This window comes from Eublepharis macularius, chromosome 4, assembly GCF_028583425.1.
Source record: "Eublepharis macularius isolate TG4126 chromosome 4, MPM_Emac_v1.0, whole genome shotgun sequence".
In the NCBI taxonomy this organism is placed as follows: Eukaryota; Metazoa; Chordata; class Lepidosauria; order Squamata; family Eublepharidae; genus Eublepharis; species Eublepharis macularius.
Genome location: NC_072793.1, coordinates 154,656,961 through 154,678,500, shown reverse-complemented (window position 1 = coordinate 154,678,500; position 21,540 = coordinate 154,656,961). Strand labels below are relative to the sequence as shown.

Sequence of the window (21,540 nt, the reverse complement as noted above, 5' to 3'; positions counted from 1 at the left end):
AAATGATAGAATCTGGACATGCATAGGAAACTACGACTTCAGACTGCAGGTTTGCAGAGAATGCCTTTTTTTTAATGCTCTTTCACATAAAAACTCCCTGTAATACTTTTTTTAAAAAAAACATAGCACTTCAGAGAGAAAAGCTCTGGCTCGCCTGTTCCCTGCTGTATCAGTGTTCTTCCTGAATGTCTGAAGAAGGGAGCTATGGTGACTGCCAAACGTTTGCACTCTGAAAATCTTGTGGGTCTTTAAGGTGCCACTTGACTCAAATCTGGCTGTTCTAGCATTCTTCCTGAAGACCAGTTTTAGAGAGAGGAGCCTGTGATCCTCCAACTTGCAGTCCGAAGAAATACAGTCAATTTAGCCTCTCCCCGCCCCTTGCAGTAGACCTGGCCTTTGACAAGTATTGGAAATTAGTATAGAAGGGCTGCTCTGGCCAAAGGAAGACATCTGAGGATAAACTCTGAGGAGAAACCGCCAGGTCTTATTTTTTCTCCAGCTGTCCCTAGATAATATTTTTTCCTGAGGTGGGAAATCCAAATGGCACCCTCTTTTACATGCCCCCCCCCCCACATAACGCTAGTGAACACCCACCATGAGGTTCTCTTGCGCCAGTAAATAAGCAGGAGCTGCACAATATCCTGGCATCTTTGTAAGGAAACCCAAGCCAGGGAACTTCATGGTTGATTATGCCCTAGAGAGGGGGGCTGTTGTTTCTCTTTCATCCATCCTTCACAGCACCTGCTTGGCCAGTGCCAGGTTGTGTCTTCGAAACTGTAAATTGTGTTTCCCTTTTTGTAATGTTGACATGATGCCCATGCCAGTTATAGAAAATGGTTCCCCTGGTGGGGAGAGGACACACTGAGCAGATGGAACCATGGCTGAGTGGCTGACAAAATTGTTAGGGAGGCAAGCAAGCAGCAATGAGTAACGATGGAAGCCTTTCTCCAGGCCAAGCAATCTTCCTCTCACTCGAGTGCTGCTTCTATTGGAGAAAGAGCCTCTTAAGTGGGAGAAGGGCTTCTTTGGTGAAAGAGATTCCATCCAGCTTAAGGTAGGATGCATGGCAGATTCTCCCTCTGGCCACATTGACAGGAGTTCTATACTAGCTGGGAAGTAATAGACCTGTCAGAAAACTCAGCACACACTTCTTCTCAGCCTGCATTTTCAGCGCTGAGAAAGTGGGGTAGCCTTGCAGTGCAGTCCTAAACAGAGCCTCTTTCTAAGTCCCCGGTGGTCAATAGGCTTAGAAGGGTGTAATTCTGCTTAGGACTGCATTGTTAGCTACTTTGATGTCCCTCATCCCATTGCTCGCTTGACAGAAAATTTTGACATGTTGTTCAAAGGTTAATAAATCTGACTGTTTTTCATTATGCCTTTCCTCCACGGAGCTCAGTATGATATAAATTTTCACCCCTCTTCCATTTTACCCTCATAACACTATGTGAGGGGGAGAAAGAATGACGAGCCCAAAGATATCCAGTGAGCCACATGGCAGAAATGGGGATTTGAACCTAGCTGGTCAGGGCATTAGCCCAGCACTAAATACTACCCTATGGTGCCTTGCATAGTTGCTTTCCCCCATTCTACTATTGTAGGTTTGTGCCATGTTTTTCTTTCCACCTCATGCTGCCATTTTGCAAAGATCTTGTGCATGAAATGGAAGCATGACATGAAGAAACTCAACAAAGCTTTTGACACTACTCCAACTATCATGCAGGGAAAGGTTTTGCCTGTTGAACTACTGCCTGTTAGGTAGCCATGTAAAGTACTGGAGCCCTGTGAGAAGAATTAAGACAATAACCCACCCTCTAGCACTCAGTTCCTTGCTGTAACGTTCCTGATTTTCGGAAAACTCAAATATCAAAAATCAGAATAATTTATGCCAGGTAAGCAAAGTTTACACAGATCTCCTCAATCTATGATCTGTTTTGACTCTAAATCTGGCCCTGTGCTCCTGCTATCTAATCTGAGATTTGCCCCCTGTCTGTGGAAGGATTCACATATATTCCATATTAGACTAGAAGGCTCTTCTACATTTCAAAAGAACGGTTTCAAATGAGGTTAACTGTCCAGGAATTGTAGTGTTGTGAAAATGCTGAGAATTCCCTGTGTTCTCCAGCCCCTCAGAAGAACAAGAGCTCCTAGAGTTCCTTGGGAAAGCCACATTAGTTAAATCTGTTTGCGTTTATAGAACAATCACGCGCAAAATTAAAAGGGCATAAAGCAACCACCAAAAAAGCCTTATCGGTTCATGCAGCAGCAAGTCATAGACTGCTAAATGGATTATATCACCACTTCAGAAACCGTATTTTATAATATCTCAATTTAAAGAAAGAGGAGAGAAACCCTGAAAGTAGAAAGCATAAGAGGCAAAGGGCTGGGTTAGAACCTTTCTTCTGCTGCTGCTTGATCTCTGCTTGCAAATAAGGTTTTTGCTTGTGAAAACATTCAAACGTGCTATCCGTCGCCTATATTCAGAAGTGGTACAGCCCATTCGCCACCTCTTTTCAGTCTCATCCTGCTGCATGTGAAAGACCAGCTCCAGTCTGTATTAATTTCAAAGAAACCTACATTTCATGAGATGTTTTTGTTTGCTTTGGAGATAGCCCTGTCTGTTCACATTAAAAAAAATTATTTCAGTCGTAGGTTTAGGGGCTGTTTATACAACAGAATCAAGCAATAAAGATCTTCCTAGATTGCCTGTTTAAATATCCCCATGATGATACAGTCAGCACATAGAAAATATACGTATCAGATAGAAAGTTAAACCTGCCCTTTATGCCTTGCCTATTAATGTTCTCTGTGCAGGGACATATTTCTTTTCCCTATGGGGGAGTATTCAAACATGACCCCTCCCACCACCACGGCTCAGCAATCTAGGAAAACCTTGATTATGCTAATTGTATGATTAGCTCAATCACCTTGTAGGCTTATGGACAGGAAGCCAGAATATCAAGTTAAATGACAATTGTAAAATATATCCTGTGCCAACTGAACCCATGTCTTGGACTGAGTCAAAGTATTGACCTGTCTGACGCCTAAAGATCTTTCTGCAGTTGCTGCCTGGAACCCTTTAGCAGGAGAGCCTTCTAAGAGCAAAAAACGTGCTATGACTGGGCAATGGTTTTGGGCCAGAGTGCACATTTCTGGGCAGCCTGGGTCAGAGTGCTGACTTTTGTAAACGTGCTTTGGATTGGGTTGTGAGGAAGGTGAATAGATTAAGTGGGTAGATTAAATAGCCGTGTAGAACGGGGTGGTATAGTAGCAAGGGATCAGATGTGATGCAGAGCAGGGGGTTACTATGAGAGGCACCTTGGGATCTTTTCTGGTGATCCCACTGCGTCATACACATAATCCCACTGGAGCAGGTTCCCTACCCTGTTATGAAGAGGAACTGGCCCTGTTTGGAAATGTGGCAGGAATATCACCAATATTTCAGTGCCTCAGAGCTGGCAATCCCAGTTCTCAGGTGAAGCCAGTTACAAGAACAACAGGTGAGTCCAGATAGGAAACCAAGGAAGTGCTTCTTTATGTGGGGTCACCCCAGATAAAGGCTGCTTTCACAGGACATCCGGGCCTGCCTTAAAATCGGGAGGTATTGTTTTGTTTTGCGTTTTTAGTATCTACACAATGATTTCACATTGTGTATGGTCAGGATGTTAACATTTTTGCCCTTCCATCAGAGGCTCCAAGCCCGTTTCATCCCAGACCACTTCTGAACACTTCTGTTCTTACTTGTGTGCCGTGGGCCCTGTTTGCTTTAGTGGCTAAAGGTATTTTTCATGGTAGGGAAGCCATTGGAACGTGTAAGCCAATCGAACCCTTGGAAGCCAATTTCAGGCACTGTAGGTGTCATATGTGAGTGCTCCAGTGTCCAAATAAAGAAGTAAAAGCCCAGTTTCAAAAGCCCAGCTGTGATTTTGCCACATCCTTCTCTTTGCAAGGAGCAATCCAGAAGGACAACGTTTCTGCTGCTTTAAAGAAAAGATCCGGTGATCACACTCAACAAAGACTGTCCATTTTCCTCTGTCCCTTCTTTCTGGGTGTCTTGCTAGTGGGTTTTCACATCTACCTAGTATTGTACTGTTAGGGCAAAGGAGGGAGGGAGCCTGCTGTGGCAAGCATAAGGTACACTCCTTAACCACCTCAAGACCGACCAAGAAGTGACTGGGAAGCATCTCTTCACAGTACTTCTCTCCTCATCTTGCCTAAAACGGCTGATGAGAGTGAAGGATGATGGTAGCAGAGTGAGTGCCACTCTTTAACTGATAGCTTTACAGCCTCTCCCATGGGCCTGGAAATCTAGATAGACATCCGCCATCTCTGGGAAATGGACCAGTTTACTAAAAGATGCTGGGAATGAGAAAATGGGAGGGGGGATGCAGGAATCATGGCTTCCAAATTACAACCACCCTCAGAGATTCAAGGCAAAACTAGACTTTAGCTCCTGACATGAATCAAATCAGGGTTTCCCCGGCCCAACTGTGTTCTTTTTACATACAGACACGGTGTTGGGGAACCAATGTTCCCAAGTGTGTCAGCAACAGATTCAGCTCGGAAGCGCAGCACATGCGGGGTGGGAGGATCAGCCTGCCCTTCCATGTCCCGTGCCATTTTCCTGAGTTGAAATGGTGTGTGTATGGGGGGGGTGGGTACTGTGCTATTTGCCCTACTGTGAAACAGGAAAAGAACACAGGTTGGAGCAACCCTGACCTGACTCGTATCAGAGGCAACATATAGTGTGGCCTTCAGTTGCTCCCTAAGATAATTCCTTTGTTGGTTTATCAGAAATGTGGTGCTTGTTGCCCTGAAAGATTGCTGTCTCTCTGATCCACCTGTGTCTGCAGTGAGCAGGAATTTGTGTGTGTTGTGAATACAATAGATTAGGGGAATAAAAAAGTTAGAAGTGTTTTGTGTTCAAGACTGTTTTTCTCTCTGTCTCTCAAGAAATGCCAGTGGGCTCTACTTTTATGAAGAATAAAAACTGTCATAGTTCTAGCATTTCCATGAGTTGAGTAAAATGGATTGAGACCTGCCTGGCTAATACTTTTTACCCAATCCTATGGCCTACTATACACTCATGAATGAGCTCACAGACAAGGTGGTATTTTGTAATTCAGTGGTTGGTCCCCAAATATGAAAGCAGCAGCAGCCGTAACAACAACAACATTCAATTTATATACCACCCTTCAGGACAACTTAACGCCCACTCAGAGCGGTTTACAAAGTGTGTTATCCTCACAACAATCACCCTGTGAGGTGGGTAGGGCTGAGAGAGCTCTGAGAGAGCTGTGACTGACCCACGGTCATGTAGCTGGCTTCAAGCAGAGGAGTGGGGAATCAAACCAGATTAGAGTCCTACCGCTTTTTACCACTACTAATTCCGCCGAGTACCATCCTACAAGTTCCCAATTTATTTATTTACTCAATTTCTTGTCCACCTTTCTCATAGAGACTTAATATGGATTACCAAGTTATAAAAGACAGTGCAACACCCCCCAACAATATACCATGTAGATTGAACAATGCAACAAAACTGAATTATACAAATTAACAAAGTGCCAAAGGGGACTAAAAAAACTTCCAGTGGCTGGGCAGCTCCTCTCTGCGGACCCAGACAGTATAGTTCTATCTTTTTTTGTAAAAGTGAAGACACCAGTATCAGCATGTCTATTCTCCTTTGAGAGCAAGATGTGTTGCATTGTGAGTGTTCTTTGTTACATTAATGCGAAAATGCAACTGGGTGCATAATGGATTGATCAGCTAAGGTAAACCCCAAGAGGTTGGAATATATCTTATCACCGTTTCAACATGGTTTAACACCAAATCAAATCACAGGCCCATCTAGATCAGTATTATCTGCTCTGACCAGCAGCAGTGAAATCTCTCTCGACACTTTCTATCAAAGCCCTGTTGGCAGGAGATTAAACCTAGAACCTCCTGTATGGAGACCACGTGCTCTACCACTGTGTCACAGCCCCTCTTCATTTGAGATCATGCTGGCCATACATGCACAGGTCAGTTGCTCAGTAGCTATGCAATTGGCAAGAGTAACAGAAAAGAAACTGAAAATGCTCAGTCGGAATTAGCTCAGGCAAAGATGCTCACTGGAGGGATGCAACTCGTACAGAATCAAGATAGTCCTAAGCAAAATCAAGATGGGTAAGATGTGTAACTCTGTCTGTAGCAGTAGAAAAGAGCAAGAGTCCAATAGCACCTATAAGACTAACAAAATTTGTGGTTGGATATGACCTTTTGTGAGTTTGCGTATCTGAGGAAGTGAGCTGTGATTCAGGAAAGCTCATACCTGACCACAAATGTTATTAGTCTTATAAAACTGACCTAGATAGTCCAGGACAGCCTGATCTCTTCAGATCTCATGAAGCTAAGCAGGATGGACCTTGGTTAGAAATTGGATGGGAGACCTCCAACAAAGACCAGGGTTGCAGGGCCAGGCAATGGCAAACGACCTCTGTTAGCCTCTTGCCATGAAAACTCCACCAGAGTTGCCTCGAGGGCAGGATTTCATTCATAGGTGCTACTGTACTCTTGCTCTCTCCTAAGCAAGTCTAGATTGGTAGAAAGACAGGTTCTGTGATGCTGGTGGGATACAGAGGGGTGGTTGCTCCAGTCTGTTGAAGCAAAAACAAGCCGGAATCGTGAAACAGGAACATCCGCTTGCAAACGATCGCTAAAGTGCTGTGAAAGCAGCCGGCCCTCGATATAGTGCCAGGATGGATTTTGCAGGAGAAACCTATATAGCTGCCAGTCTACTAAAAGCCAACCAGGGACTTCTCCCACCACGTGCCCCGACGCATCCGTGTCTCTCCTCCCACCCTACAGGTAGCTTGATGAAGAGTTCTGCTGAACTCAAAAACTCGCTCGCTGTCCTGCGGTCGGGAGTTCGGGCCCAGGGTTGCTTTGGAATGCTGGACGGCCCAACCCAGCTCCTGGAGATGCTTCGTGGATAAGCGCGGAAATTCCGGGAAGCCAGCAGAGGGCTCTGGCTGCGGCTCTCACGCACAGGGGGCTGCTGTCTTTTTCTGCGGCTTTCTGCCGCCAGTATCCGGGGTTGAGCTTCCTGGGTCAGGAGGCTGCTGCCGAATCCATAGTGACTTGGGCGTCCCCCGCCCCCCACCGAGCAGCTGCCGATGCCCCCAAGGGACGCCCCTCCGCCCCAGGGGTCTCCCGCGCCCGACCGCGGTGGGGGCCTGGATCCGGCTGGGAAGCCCCCGCACTGTCCCGTCCCGGGCGAGGAGGCGGCGGCGGCAGCCCCCGGCCCTCTAGCCCTTGAACGACCGGCTACCCCGGGGATTTGAAAGAGAAGGGTAAATAAAAGAACGCGGTCCATTATTTCTGGGGCGGAGCGAAGAGAGCCCTCCCTCCGCGGGCAAGCTGGAGAAAGGAACCCGGCTGCAGCCCTAGGCGCGCTCATCTGCCGGGAAGTCCCGTTAACTCAGTGGGTCTTACCTGGAAGTAAAGTGCATAGTGTCTGGCTGCTCGTTCCTCCCACCCTCCAGCACCCGTTACATAAAAACCTGCTTGGAAGACTCGGGGCAGAGTTTATTCTGACGTGGCTTTGATCACGTTTGGTGCAGTGAAACGTGTGTGTATATCTGCATTGGGGCACGTGGGGCTTAATAAAGATCAAGGCGTTTCTTACAAATAAATAGATGAGGGGGAAAGTTAAAAACTGATGCTACTGTTCTTCCCTTCTTTGTAGTCCTCGCATTTCTTTCTCTGGTATCTTATCTCCCTTTCCCCTTTCCCCTTCTTTATCATTTCCCCTTCTTGTCTGTCTTTTCTGATAGAAAAACGACTCAGAGTTGTTTTCAAAGATTGAGAATGTCTGCGCACACATTGGCTGCTTTGAGGGTGGGGGATCTTTTTAGAATAAAACTGGCCAGGGTAGAAGTTCCCGCTTTGCACCTGCTACTTTGGTGGGGAATATGCTGCCCCAGAGAACAAGGCTAAAATACACACAAAGATGGACGCACCTATGTGTCTCTGGGCGCATATTCAACATCACTTTTTTGATTCATTACTCATGCACTCTTTAGCTAATCTGTCGTAGTGAGGAGGTTAAAGAGCGCTCAAAGAAGGCTGGGGGAGGGTTCACCCTTTCTGTGCATACTTATGTGTGCAGCTGGAAAAGTATTTTTGATACCTAAGAAACAGGCTTATATATGGACTATTGACAATTTTACATACTAAGTACAAATTTGCAAGTAATTGGGTAGCCAGACTATTGGGAGTTTCCACCACCCTTCTTAAAGGCGTGGCAGAGATTCCAGATCCAGATGTGAGTTCAGACCCCTGGAGGTAGTGATATGTGGCAGGGCTGTGACCCAGTGGTAGATCCTGTGCTTTCCCCACAGAAGGTGCGAAGTTCAAGCCTTAGTCTTTCTAGCGAACAGGATTGCAGGTAACAGGGGCTGATTCTGCTCATGATACTGCAGACCGCAATGAGTAGGGGGCTCCATGCCTCTGTATGAGGCAGCTTTAGATGACTATGGGCCAGTTCATAAGGCTGTGCTTTGCTGTTGTACATGTAACATCAGTGAGGGTGTTTTTGTTTTAACCTGGAGGGCCAAAAGATGGATGGGTTGTTGTGCTGGATTAAAGGGACAGTTTCATGGAGAGACAGGCTTTGTCCCTTCCCAGAATCCCTGCAAGTGAGAAGCAGGCCATGCGCTTTGGCTGCCACTGCAACTCTGGCCCCAAGCAATGCTCTTACCTTTCTTTGCAGGATCACCTGGTAACTGTTTAAACCTTTTTTCCTGCCCCTGGTGGTCACAGTGACCCAAACCAAGCTAACTTCAGCACAGACCCACCATTTAGTATCTGCAAGGCCCTGTTCTTGGGTTCTGTTTCTTGATCGTTCTAGACTGTGACAATATTTGGGGCTGTTTTTTATCCTTCATTTATTTATCCTCCGTGCAAGGAGCTCTGGATGAGGGAGTTTAGCAGTGAAAGACCTACTATTCACCCAGAAAACTTCACAGCTAAGGGAAGATTTGAACTCAGGTCTCCCCATCCCTAGTATAATTCCTCTGGAGAAGAACTATGTTGGTATTAGTGGTCTGAAATGACCCCTTGATCTGATAGTTTGTAGTGAGATCTGCGTCTGACTGAAATCAGCACGAGGCAGTGGCACATAGAGCAAACGGGAATATTTGTTGATGCTGCTTGCAAATCAGAAGGACGAGGATGTTACGGCAGTCACTGTCTGCCGCAGTTCTCCTTATCCAATCAAATGCTAGATATTCCTACTGGAGTTCTAGAAATAGCAACTGTTAGGTTGCTTTAGCATCTGCATGCTTTGTAACTTCTGGTATAACAGTCTTAGGGTTTGAACAGAGGCCTAATGGAATATTATTTTTATTTATTTATTTATATTTAATTTATATTCCGCCCTCCCCACATCAGCAGGCTCAGGGCGGATCACAACCAAGTTTAAAAGCATATTTCATCATATATACAATTTAAAATCATAAAATATCCCAATACATAGATTAAAATAGATTTTGACTTGTTATTTACACCCTTCTGTAATCCCATCAGCATCATGTTTTTCCACATGCCATGAAAAAGCTTCAGCTGCCCATATCCATACGTTACATCTCTGTTAAAGGAGCAAGAAATATTTTCTACAGGTAGTTGGTAACCCTAAACATTTTTCAGTTTTGTGTTGACCAAATGCTCCACCAGAGAGTTGATTAAGATTGGTTAAGAGTGGCAGGACTCTAATCTGGAGAACCGGGTTTGTTGTCCCACTCCTCCACTTGAAGCCAACTGGGTGACCATGGGTCAGTCACAGGTCCCTCAGAGCTCTCTCAGCCACACCCACCTCACAAGGTGATTGTTGTGAGGATAATAATGATATACTTTGTAAACTGCTCTGAGTGGGTGTTAAGTTGTCCTGAAGGGTGGTATATAAATAAATGTTGTTGTTGTTGTTGTTGTTATTGAGCCCATTGTAAGCAGGCAGAACTGGATTTTACAAAACTCCTTTTCAGATGTTACACCTACATGCCTATTGGGACATACACTACCATGATGCTTCCAATATGCACAGTTATCTGAACAATGAATACAATAGCACATCTCGGGTAGAATTCTACTAAAACAGCCCTTCATCTCAGCGGAAGGTAACACATTGCATCTGAATAACACGAGAGAGTGTTGATATTTTGGAACTGTTAAGTAGAAGAGATGTTTAGCTGGTTCAAATATTTTCTGGTAGGATAACTGAAAATAAATTGGGGAGCATTTCTGATCAGCTGTGAATTTTAATATAGCCCAGTCTTTTTAAAATATTTGGTTTCATACATCTTGCAATGATTTTTTTCAGTGAAACCTTATGAATCAAGCTTGGATTTAATGTGGCAAGTTTTGAATCAATTGGGCTAAATCGAGTTTCGAACCAAGAATCAGCTATTTCTAGTTGTAGAAGAGATGGGAAAGCATTATATTCAACTGTCCATATCCTTTTTAGCTGCCCCCGTTACAATTTACTTTGTAATCAATATATTATTATTCCCTGGACTGAACGTCTACAGAATATTTCTGAACAACAGAAATTAAAGATCTTGCTATCAGGCAAGATAAAAAATGTACATGTGATCTAGCCATATTTATCCATTGAGTTATAAACTACTTATAAAATACTTGACGTATGGCTTGTAGGTTGTTAAGTTACAGGGAAAGGAGTTGTCTGAACAGAGCAATGTGCACATTTTGGTACACTCAAACCAATGGTTTCCAGGATTCTGGTTCATGCATACTGAAGCTGTACACGCATGCAAAACACGCTTATTTTCCTGTTCAGGCTACATGGTGACAGCATGTATTGGGAGCGTCGTAAATAAGTGTTTACTCCCGAAACATGCATGGCCATAATGTCTGAAAAGGGCCAAGCACATAACAATGCGCTCTAGCCACCCAAATGGGACTGACTCAATTTCCAAATCTCTTATTGTGTAAACTTCCATAAGAGTTTTAGATGCTGCAGAAAAACCAAGCAGCTGTTATTCTTCCAAATCTGTACCCTCCTTTCATTATTTATTTGATGCCTTTGTCCCACATCACTCTTCTTTCAGTGGAATATATGAGGTTATTTCACTTTTCCCCCTTACTACAGCCTTGCAGGGTGGATTCGGTTGAGAAATTGTGTCTTATATGTCTAACCCACTGTATTACACTACACTCCCAATGGGGACCCAGAGGTATTTACAACATTCTCCCCATCTTCATTTTATCGTCATAACTACCCTGTGAGGAAGGCTAGGCCGAATGTCTGTGTCCGGTCACGAGGTCACCCAGTGAGGTTCCATGGCAGAGTGGGGATTTGAATCTGCGTCTCCCAGAGTCTAGTCCCATACTTTAACCACTATACCATGCTGGCCTCCCTGCTTTTATCTCTGTTTTAAAGGATCCTTAGGCTGTTACAAGATGGAATTCATCAGGGATGGAAACTTTCTGAGGGAAAGGCCCTAATTGCTGTGCTTTTATAGAGCCCAGAGAGAAGATGCCCATAGCTAGGAATCAAGTCATGCCCTCAAGTGTACTGCATAGGATTGGTTCCCTTGACAGGGCAGTTTTGTGGAAAGTCCCTAAAGTTGTGTTTTGAACCCCATGTTTTGGTAAGTCACCCCACCAAGCCTCCTGGTCTCCCATTCAACACAGAAAGGATTCCTCTAGTGGTTTCAACTCCTCTCTCTCCACAGTTCTGCCTCTGGATTCAGAGGGGAGGAAAATTGTCATTTCACAAGTTGCCAACTTTACCGAAGTACTTTTGTGCATCTCCCAAGAGAGTGACATCATGCAAGAGAACTATGAAAATGTGATCTCACTGGGTAAGAATTTATTTATTCACACTTTTTACTAGATATCAGAATGTATTGGTGGCACAGGCTTAAATTAGAGGGGGTTATGTCAAAGAAACACTTCTCGCTTGCATTTGTTTTTAACAATTGGGATTTATCTTTTTTCTGAACTCAGTTTCTTCAGTATGATTAAATAACAGTTGTTACCGAGTCCTGGTATTCCAGCAATGGAAGAGGTTTGGGAGCAGAACAAAGGGGGAAGGTCTCAGGGTGCCTTCTGTATGCACCTGCCAGTCAGAGTAGAAAATACTGATCTCGATAGACGAATGGTCTGTCTCAGTATAAGACAGCTTCATGTGTTCAAAAGACCAATCAAATAAAAATGTTTTCCACTGCCACTTATAACTTGTAATTCAAACTGAATCTTGGTAAGGAAGGCATTCCACAGCTTAGGTTATCATTGAGAGAACCCCAGTTCTGGTCTCCCTATTTTACCTCAGAAAAAAAGTCCTATATTGTTCCTGCTCGAAAATCAAAAAGCCACCCAAGACCTGATTGTATTTCTCCTAAACATCTCATTTGTATGATGTCAATGCTGCCGTTTCATTATCATTCCATTGTTTAAAATCTAGCAAGGATATATCCTCTGTAGCCATTAACACCAAACATTTGGCTTCTAGGACTGTTCTCTATAACCTTTGCTTCATACAAGTTGAGACCCCATATAGCTAGGAGGCAGCCTACCTTAGAGTAGTTTAATCTTCAAGGCTCTGTGTAACACCATATTGATTTGATCTCACACATCTTCCCGAAAAGATGAAGTGGCCCTTTAAATGACTACACCCTGCCCAGGTCCTCATAGTTTCTTCCGATGTGCATTTTAATATGCATCCTCTGCTTCTCCCATCCACAGCAGAGGAGATTGCAATCAGCTGGCCCAGGATAACTGCTTTTGCTGAGTCCCACAGAAGGAGAGGGCTGATGTCTGGTAAGTTAGCAATGGAAGGAGGGCCTGGCACACAGTACTTTTAGGGAGCTTCAGTTGGTGCACTGCCTGCACCCTTTCCTGGAGAAATATGCTCTAGCTGCAGTCATTCATGCCTTGGCCACCTCAAGATTGGACTACTGTAATGCACTCTACATGAGGCTGCTCTTGAAGACTATTTCAGAAATGTTGTCTAGTCCATAATACTGAAGCTGGGGTGCTGAGTACCCTGCAGGCTGGCTAGCTCTGTCCTCTTCTGGAGTAAGGTCACTGGTTTGGCTGGCTAGGGAGCGTTGACTGGAGCCAAAATCAGGGAGCTTGGAGTTGGAGCACAGGTTTTGTACCTACTGGACCAGTTGGTCCTGCAACACAGCCTTCTCAAGCCTCAGCTTAAATAGCTGGCAGGTGTGGAGGTTCCTGAGACTGCATTTGGCTTTGGCTAGGATCCTGCAAAGAAGCACTACTTTCAGAGCCCTGTTCTAGATCCAGGCTGGGATTGCATGCTGTTAGCCTGGCGCTTTGTCTCCTTAGCACTGCCTCAGTCGAGCCTTCCATCAGCACTGCTCTTGTGGCAAGGGAGCGGGTCCTGAGGGGCTACAGGCCCAAATTAATTTCCTGGCTGGAAGAGGCTTACTGGTTATCTCCAAGGCTGGCAGCAGGGTCTCCCTAGCAGGCTCTGGTAGGGTGGCCTTTGGTGCTGCTGGAGCGTGGCCAGCAGGTGCCTCTGCAGCATCAGGTCTTCCTTGATCTTGCTGGTTCTCCTGGCTCCCTGTGCCTGGGTCCTCAAGCTCCTCCTCCGAGCTCTCATTGTCACCAGGCTGGTCAGAGGGGGTCATGACACCGACAGGTATAAGTGGCAGTGCTCATGTTATACGTGCCTTCAAAGATCTGCACTGGCATCCAGTTTGGTTCCAGGCATAGTTCATCTCTCCAGTACCGTGGGCACTGTTCAGCTGGTGGCACCTTTCCTAGGTGCACCCTGGAAAGGGCCTTCTCAGAGCTAAGCTACAAAAGACGAATTACACGAGGACAAGCGCGTGAAGGGAGTCTCAAATGTTTGCCGGGAAGCTGAGTTTTAAAAGAGATCGGAAGGCTTTGTCAATTTCCCCTCTCTACAAAGCCAGGGTGATCGCTGCTCAGCCGGTTTGTTAATTTTCTCTTTGCCTCCAAAAGGCTCTGTCAGTTTTACCTCCCCTTCTGGGAGGCGAAGAGGAAATTAACAAACCTTCTGAGGAGAGAGCTTTGGGGCTCTGTAGAGAGGGGAAATTGACAAAGCCTTCCAATCTCTTTTTAAACTCAGCTTCCCGGCTAACATTGTGACTCCCTTCCTGTGCTTGTCCTTGTGTAATTTGTCTCTTGTAGCTTAGTGGTGGCACCTGTTGAATGTAGTCCCTAGGATGCACAGTGTTACAGAAATTCGCTTTCTACTCCTCTTTTCATTCATAAATTGGCTCTAGGCTCCGCTGCAGCCAGCATCAGCATACTACAGTAGTCATATATTCAGTTACCTGCTAGAAGGGAGGACGGGGTATGGGGAATTGCCTTGACATTGAGTGTGAGCATTAGGAGCTTCCAAAGCTTGTAATGTGAACCTGGGGAGTGGAAATCTCGATGGCTGTGGGAAGCTTCCCCTGCTGATTTCTGCAGATTGAGCTGCTCTTAAAGACACAAAAGCAACCCAGGCCAGTTGATAAAACTGCGTGCGGTGCTCACTTTTCCTTACCCATTTTCGTTTTGATCTTCTGGGGTGCAGACACAGAGCCTGAACAGGGCCAGGTGGAACAGGCCCCCATGCAGGACTCAGTGGCAGCAGGCCCAAGTGAAGGCGGACTCAACGCTGACCTCCGACGGCAGCTGGGACTCATCCTGCAGACTGCAGGCAGGAGCCAGGTGGAGAAGATGCTACGGGAGCTGGTGAAGGAGCAGAGCCAAGATGGAAAGCGTAAACCTCGGAAGAAAGCGCTCAAGAGCCCCAAAGATGAAGGTGGGTGAGTCTCATCGCATGTGCTGCATGGGCAATAAGAAGAGTGTGTAATTCACTGGAAATAAAGAGGGATGCCCAGCAGGGATGCCAGGTGGACCAGGCCACGCCTCTTGCGTACTTCCATCTCTGTATCTCTTTAATAGATAGCAGCTTGCTTTGATCTGATTTTGTGTACTGGTTGTTGGAGTATCTTGAATTTAGTGCGTCTTGCTTGCCAGGACCAACATTGCTTGTTTTATGTAATTTTTAAAAATTGATTATGTAAGTTTTACTGATTTCAACTATTACAACAACATACTACCTATTGTACAGATGTAAAAGTCCTACGGTAAATGGCTGTCAATTGGAGATAAACTAACCGTTTCAGTTCAGCTCAAAAGATTGTGTAGGAATTTTTTTCAGAAAAAGATGAGCTGGTCAAAATGTTAATTGCACTAATTGCTGTTCCTGTGATGACACTGGCTGACCAAAGTTTACATAATCAGTTTTGTAGGATAGACTCATTACAGATTTATAGCTATAACTAACCATCTGTATGCCAAACGGTTCTTCATTTGCAAATGGGCTTTGATGTCCATGCTGGGTGTCTAATAGAGGCAAGACAAACCAGGAAAATGGCGGTTTGTTGCGGTTCATGGTTTGAACTGCCATGAACTCGCCTGCTTCGTGAACCAGTTCATTTTATTTGTCAGTTCATCACTTCCAGGGCTGCAGAAGGTCTGCAGAAAGCCCATTTCCCCCCCTCCCCCTGTTGCCTAGGCTGATCTGTGCCAGGCTGTCTGCAGTGATGAACTGAAAAACGAACCACACGAACCACTCTAAAAATCATAGCTCCAGAAATGAGCTCCAACAAACCGCTGGTTCCCAAACTAAAAACCGGCCCAGTTCGTGACGAACTTTGGTTCGTATTTCGGTTCGTGCCCATCTCTAGTGTCTAAACCAAAACTATGATCTTAAGATAGCAGAACTATGATCTTAAGATAACAGAAATCTAACTGTAAAAGCCATGGAATGCATTTTAGGAAGAACCTACACAAAGTGCTCAGATTTTCAAGATTAGCAGAGTTCTTTGATGTTAACGAACAAAAGGGGAAGGTGGAAAGATGTTTCAGGCTTTGTCCTTAAGGTCTCTTGTTTGCTTCCTGTTGTAGAATGCTGTACAGATCTGAATAGATAAAGTAATGCCTAGTTGATTGGGTGCCAAGTTGCTATTTGGAAAGAATTAAAAACAGCAGCCTCCAACACAAAATACAGTTTCTAGCACTCTCTTTGTTCCTTGTCTCTGCTCACAGGGTTGTTTGGGTGAGGGTCACATGGAGGAGGGGAAAACCATCTACAGTGCCCTGAGCTTCTTAGAGGGAGGGCAGGATAGAAATGTTACTAGATAGAGATACATCATTTATATAGCACATTCCCTGTTCAAAATGTTTCACAAAACATTATTATAATAATCTCAGCCTAGATAGCATTAGCAGAGAGCAGAAGGGAAAGGGTAGCTTGCCTAAGACTACCTAGTCAGTTTTTAGTTAACCAATCAAAGCCTATTTTCTTCATTGTTATGCTCTACAGACAACATTGGATGGAGATTATTATGTATTTTAAAAAATTGTACTGCTCTATACTTTTTAAAAATGTATTTCTGCATCAAGAAAGATGACATTTGCATGATTTGCATAAATATACACATTTTAAACTACTTTTACAAATAATGGTGCCTAGCTCCTTTCTCTATAGTTCCTGCTAAGTCTGGTTGCCAAGACTTCTGTGGGTGATGTCCATGTATTTTCTTTACCCTTTCAAAAGATGGTGGGGAAATTGCTTTTGAGCAAAGGAAGCAAGCTGAGGTGCTCAGGATGCTGAATTCTACACTTCAGACAAATGTGGAACGATGTGACTATAGCATCTAGCTAGCCTTGTCTACCCCTGAGGCTCAGGGCGGTTCACATATTGAAAGCAATGGAGATTCGTCCAAATTATTTCCAGTTGTTTAAAGTCTATATAGATTGGGGGAAGGAGAGTGATGGAATTAAAAGCTTTGCATGGTTGCTCTAAAATGCTTAGGTTTGAACTTTGGATGATCTCCACGGGAGGGGGGGATCTGCAAAGTTGGGAGAAGCCACTAGGAAATGCTTCTCCATGTCCTCCGGCCTGATTTCTGGAAGCAGGATGACAAAGCAATGAGTAATATAACTATGATGGTCTTAGAATACCCTCTTAAAAGTGTCCTAAGCATGCCCAGGCTCACCTTGCTCTTTTCAGGCAAACCTAAGGAAGGTACAGACTAAGGGAGTAGAGCAGTGGGTAGCGATTGTGGAAGGAACCAGTGCCTTGGTGCTGAGATGGTCATGCTGTCTTTCATCTTCCCATCTATATTACAGTTGCTGATGGGAACGAAGAGGAGCCACTGGCAGAAGAGGACAGCTCAGAGAAGGTGGAGCCACCAGCTTCCCCACTGGGAATATCTGATTGCCAAGTTGAGGGTGACGCTAGAGGAAGCCAATGCCAGCTTGACTCAGAGGAGCAACAGCTGCCACAGGTGCCAAGTGTACCTCAGAGAGAAGGGAAGACTTCCAAAAAGCTCAAAGACCAGCCTGCAGCTTTGGCTGCAGCAGAGAGGCCAGGGGTCTGTGTTGAATGTGGAAAGAAGAACTTGGGTGGTAGTGGACGAGGCCACAATGTGCCCACATCAGAGAGACCGCATCAGTGTGCTGAATGTGGACGTTGCTTCCGGCAGCGGTCCATCTTGGCCAAACACCAAAAAATCCACACTGGCGAGAAACCTTATCCATGCACAGCCTGTGGCAAGCGGTTCAACCGCAGCTCCAACCTGGCACAACATCAGCGTGTGCACACGGGCGAGCGCCCTTTTCCCTGCACTGCTTGCGGCAAGGCTTTCACCCAAAAATCAGACCTGGAGCGGCATCAGCGCGTGCACACAGGGGAGCGGCCCTATGCCTGCCAAGACTGTGGCAAGTGCTTCTCTGTCAGCTCCCACCTTGACCGGCACATGCGCACGCACCAACACAATCACCAGGAAGAGCCCCCTGCTGCCACCCCAGCCCCATCCACCCACCGCTGCCCTGAGTGTGGGAAATGTTTTGGCCAGCGCTCAGCACTCTCCAAGCACCGTAAGACTCATTCTGGCGAGCGTCCTTACCCGTGCAATGCCTGTGGCAAGCGTTTCAGTCGCAGCTCCAACTTAGCGCAACACCAGCGGATTCACACTGGCGAGCGCCCGTTCCCCTGCAGCGACTGTGGCAAACGGTTCATCCAGCGCTCTGACCTGGAACGCCACCAGCGAGTGCACACTGGCGAGCGCCCCTACACCTGTGCTCAGTGTGGCCGGGGTTTCTCTGTGAGTTCTCATCTCGACCGGCACCAGAGAGTCCACCAAGCTCAGGCTGCAGCAGCTGCCGCCCACCGCTGCCCTGAGCATGTTAAGGGCTTCCTTCTCAGTGCAGGGGGCAAACAGCTTCTCAAACATCAGCTCTTCGGCAGCAAGGGGCGTCTCACACGCAGTGGCCACTGCTTGGACTGTGGTAAAAGCCTGGGCAAAGTCCCACCACAGTTGCCAGTGCCCCCCATTGAGAAGCCCTTCAAATGTGAGGATTGTGGGAAAGCTTTTGCCCAGCGCTCAGCACTGGTCAAGCACCAGCGCATCCACACAGGGGAGAAGCCGTTCTCTTGCACGGACTGTGGCAAGGCCTTCATCCAGAAGTCGGACCTGACCATCCACCGGCGCATGCACACTGGTGAGAAGCCATACCGCTGCGACACCTGCGGCAAGTGCTTCAGTGTCAGCTCCAACCTGCTGACTCACCAGCGCACCCACTTGGGCGAGAAGCCCTACGCCTGCGGGGACTGTGGCAAGGCTTTCATCCAGCGCTCGGAGCTCACCATCCACCAGCGCACCCACACCGGGGAGAAGCCCTACAAGTGCAGCATCTGCGGCAAATGCTTCAGCCGCAGCTCCCACCTCAACCGCCATCAGCGCACCCACAGCAATGACAAGGCCTCTGCAGGCACAGCCACAGCCCCTGCCTCACTGCTGGCTGTCGGCACCGCCAAGCCTGCCACGCCTCTCCCCGCCTCAGCCTTCTCTGCTTCCTACACCTCACCCAGCCCGCTTCCCACCTTGCCTTCCTTCCCTTCCTCCCCGTCGTCCCTCCCCATCCCTTCTTTGGACCTGCCCTGGTCTCTCTCCTTTCCATCCCGAGGATTTTCCCATCCGTCTTTCCCTTCTCCTGCTCCTGGCAGTGTCCAGACTCCGTCCCTAATAAACTAGGACTTTCCTTTCTGAAGGGCCCTCTCTGTTCCTGGCCCACTGCCTCTCTCCAACTTTGCCTTCTTATCTTGCTTCCCTAACAAACAAAGGAACGCCACAAGTTGCCGCACATTTCAAAAGTCTGGATGTCATACTCATTGGAGAGTGCCTGTCCTCAGAGGCAAGCTTTCCTGTTGGGCAAGGAAAAATCCAGTAAACGATGGAAGAGCTCTGTATGTTTGAGCTTGGGAGACAAATGGTACACTGTTAGAAGAAGCCTTTGCCTTGATTGGTTTCTTTGGTCTGATTAAGGGGTTTATCCCCCACAAAAGGTAGGAGCGTTCAAACATTCAGTCTTCCTGCCTATGTTCTGACTGGTATTGCCTAACAAAATCTGGACCTCTTAACTATTCTAGTCACTCTTAACTATTCTAGTCCATCTATTTTGGTCTGAGGTTGTGACTGCCCACTCATTTTTGTCCTGCTTTTCTCATCTTATTCTCAAGATTGCACAGATGAGTTCCTCCTTAAACCCAAGATGATACGAGAGTGAGAAAATGTGACTGGGACCACATCCTCCCATCCTAAATGGGGCATAAAGAATGTGGAGGTTGTCTTCAGTGTGTTTCAGATCTGTAGCATAGTAGTTAAGTGGCTGGGTTGTGAATCAGCACTCTGCTGGTTCGACTCCCATTACTGCCATGAGCTCAGTAGGTGGCCTTGGGTAAGCCACTCCTCTCTGCCCCAGCTGCCCAGCTGTGTTGTGGAGATAATAATACTGACCTTGTCCACCGCTCTGTCCAGGGCACTAAGCTGTCTAGAAGAGTGGTATATAAGCACAGTTATCATCATTATCTAGATCAAAGGAGGATGAACTTAAGATTGTGAGAGAGCTTGCATTAGTGTAAGGAATTTTTCTTTTCAGCACCACTTTTGTGTGACCGAATGTATGAGGAGACAACAAAGTGTATGGAAGCCTGGAGCGGTAATTCTAATTGGCCTGAGTATTTATCAAGCTCAAAACTGAAGCAGTGTTTCTGGAGTCAAAGACGGTGATCTGTCAAGCACCCTCCTAGCTTCAGGGACATCTTTGGAGTCAGCAGATAGTTTGGGGCACTTAGCTCCTGATAATTTTCATCACCCTTAAGAGGGCCTGGGCTTCTTGTGCAGGAGAATAAAGTGGGAATGAAGGGAACAGAATGGATTAGACCATATCAGATTTCATGGGCACGAATAGCCTACCTCGCAAATTTGCGAGGATAAAATGGAAGCGAGGAGAACCCAGGTTGCTCTCCTGAGCCCCTGGAGAAAAGGCAAGATAAAATTCTGATGGACAGAGTAGTTTTGAAACAATCTTCCATGGGAAGGGGGGGGAATCCTTGCAGTTTTTAGATATTAAAATCCAAAAACAAAAGCTACATAATATCTTTTATTGAGGCCAATCAACTCTAAAGCCCTTCCCTGCAGTTAGAAAACTAGCAGAACTGGGAGAAGGGTAAGCTAGAACTTTTCTCCCTGATGTGCTAGTTTGTTACCTGTGGGAAACTTTTACATGGGTCATTTAGAACTGTTCCCTCCTCTCAGTATGAAATGGTATAGCCCACTCTGCCATCTTATCCCATACTGCTGCATGTGCAGACTAGGCCACGGTAATTAAGGATGTCTAACAAGGAATTCTCATCACCCTCACTGAAATACAATTCCCAGGTTCCTTTGGGGAAAGTGAAACTAGGTATAAAACTGCTGTAAGGCTGTAGTGTGCATATGTCCTTATCAGTGTTGCCAACCCCAGAATGGCTTTCCCAGTTTCCTTTGGGTCTTCTCACTTTTGGCCTTCATGCTGCTGACCAAGGCACGCCACTTAACAGGCCTTGTGTCCGTCCCAGCAAAACACCCATCCTCTTTGGTGCTGTATGTGGTACATTTATAGAAAGGGAAGATGAGGTGCTGCTTGAGGAGGCAGGGCTTCTGGATTTCACATTTAGACTGAAATGATAGCCTGGTTTGGATTGGCTGCTGAGGACACAGCCCAAAGCCCAGCCTCCGCTGGTGTGTGCAGCAAGGAACACGTGCCTTTTCTGTAAACGGCTCTGCAACTTCTGAAGCGATCACAGCTTTTGGCTTGAAGCTGTCTGAGTTTGGGGGGAAATGTGTGCATTATAGTGTGAACTCCATTGAGAAAAGGCTCCTAAGTTCTCCGAGTTCAAAATATGGAAAATTCGTCATCATCATCAGAATTGTGGATTTCAGTGAACCAAAACTCTCCTGAGCTTCTCAAACAAATGCACATGGCTGCCTTTTTAATTATTATTATTATTGTAATTGTTGGGGATTCTTTTGCATCAAGTTTGTTTTTTATTGTTATTGTTATTAATATTGATGGATTTTCTTGTGGAATTTCTAAACTGTGAACAAAATAAAAAAGAGGGCGGGTTTTTTTTAGAAAGCATATTGATTAAACGTTGACATTGGCAAC

General features: G+C 46.0%; 1 protein-coding gene across 1 annotated transcript; it reads left to right on the top strand.

Annotated features, from left to right (window-relative positions):
* The first annotated feature begins 11,706 nt into the window (after positions 1 to 11,706).
* Positions 11,707 to 21,491, top strand: LOC129328428 (zinc finger protein ZFP2-like). Its single transcript, XM_054977494.1, has 4 exons — positions 11,707 to 11,861; positions 12,745 to 12,819; positions 14,570 to 14,800; positions 17,179 to 21,491. The coding sequence occupies exons 1-4, from the start codon at positions 11,828 to 11,830 to the stop codon at positions 19,083 to 19,085; spliced, it is 2,247 nt and encodes a 748-aa protein (XP_054833469.1). The 5' UTR covers positions 11,707 to 11,827; the 3' UTR covers positions 19,086 to 21,491.
* The last annotated feature ends 49 nt before the right edge of the window (positions 21,492 to 21,540 follow it).

Bases quoted from the DNA above. Each gene is read 5' to 3' on its own strand.
- LOC129328428 (XM_054977494.1), top strand. From the start codon at position 11,828: ATGCAAGAGAACTATGAAAATGTGATCTCACTGG. The intron at 11,862-12,744 runs GTAAGAATTTAT...TCCCATCCACAG, and splicing joins TGAAAATGTGATCTCACTGG to CAGAGGAGATTGCAATCAGC. The intron at 14,801-17,178 runs GTGGGTGAGTCT...TCTATATTACAG, and splicing joins CAAGAGCCCCAAAGATGAAG to TTGCTGATGGGAACGAAGAG.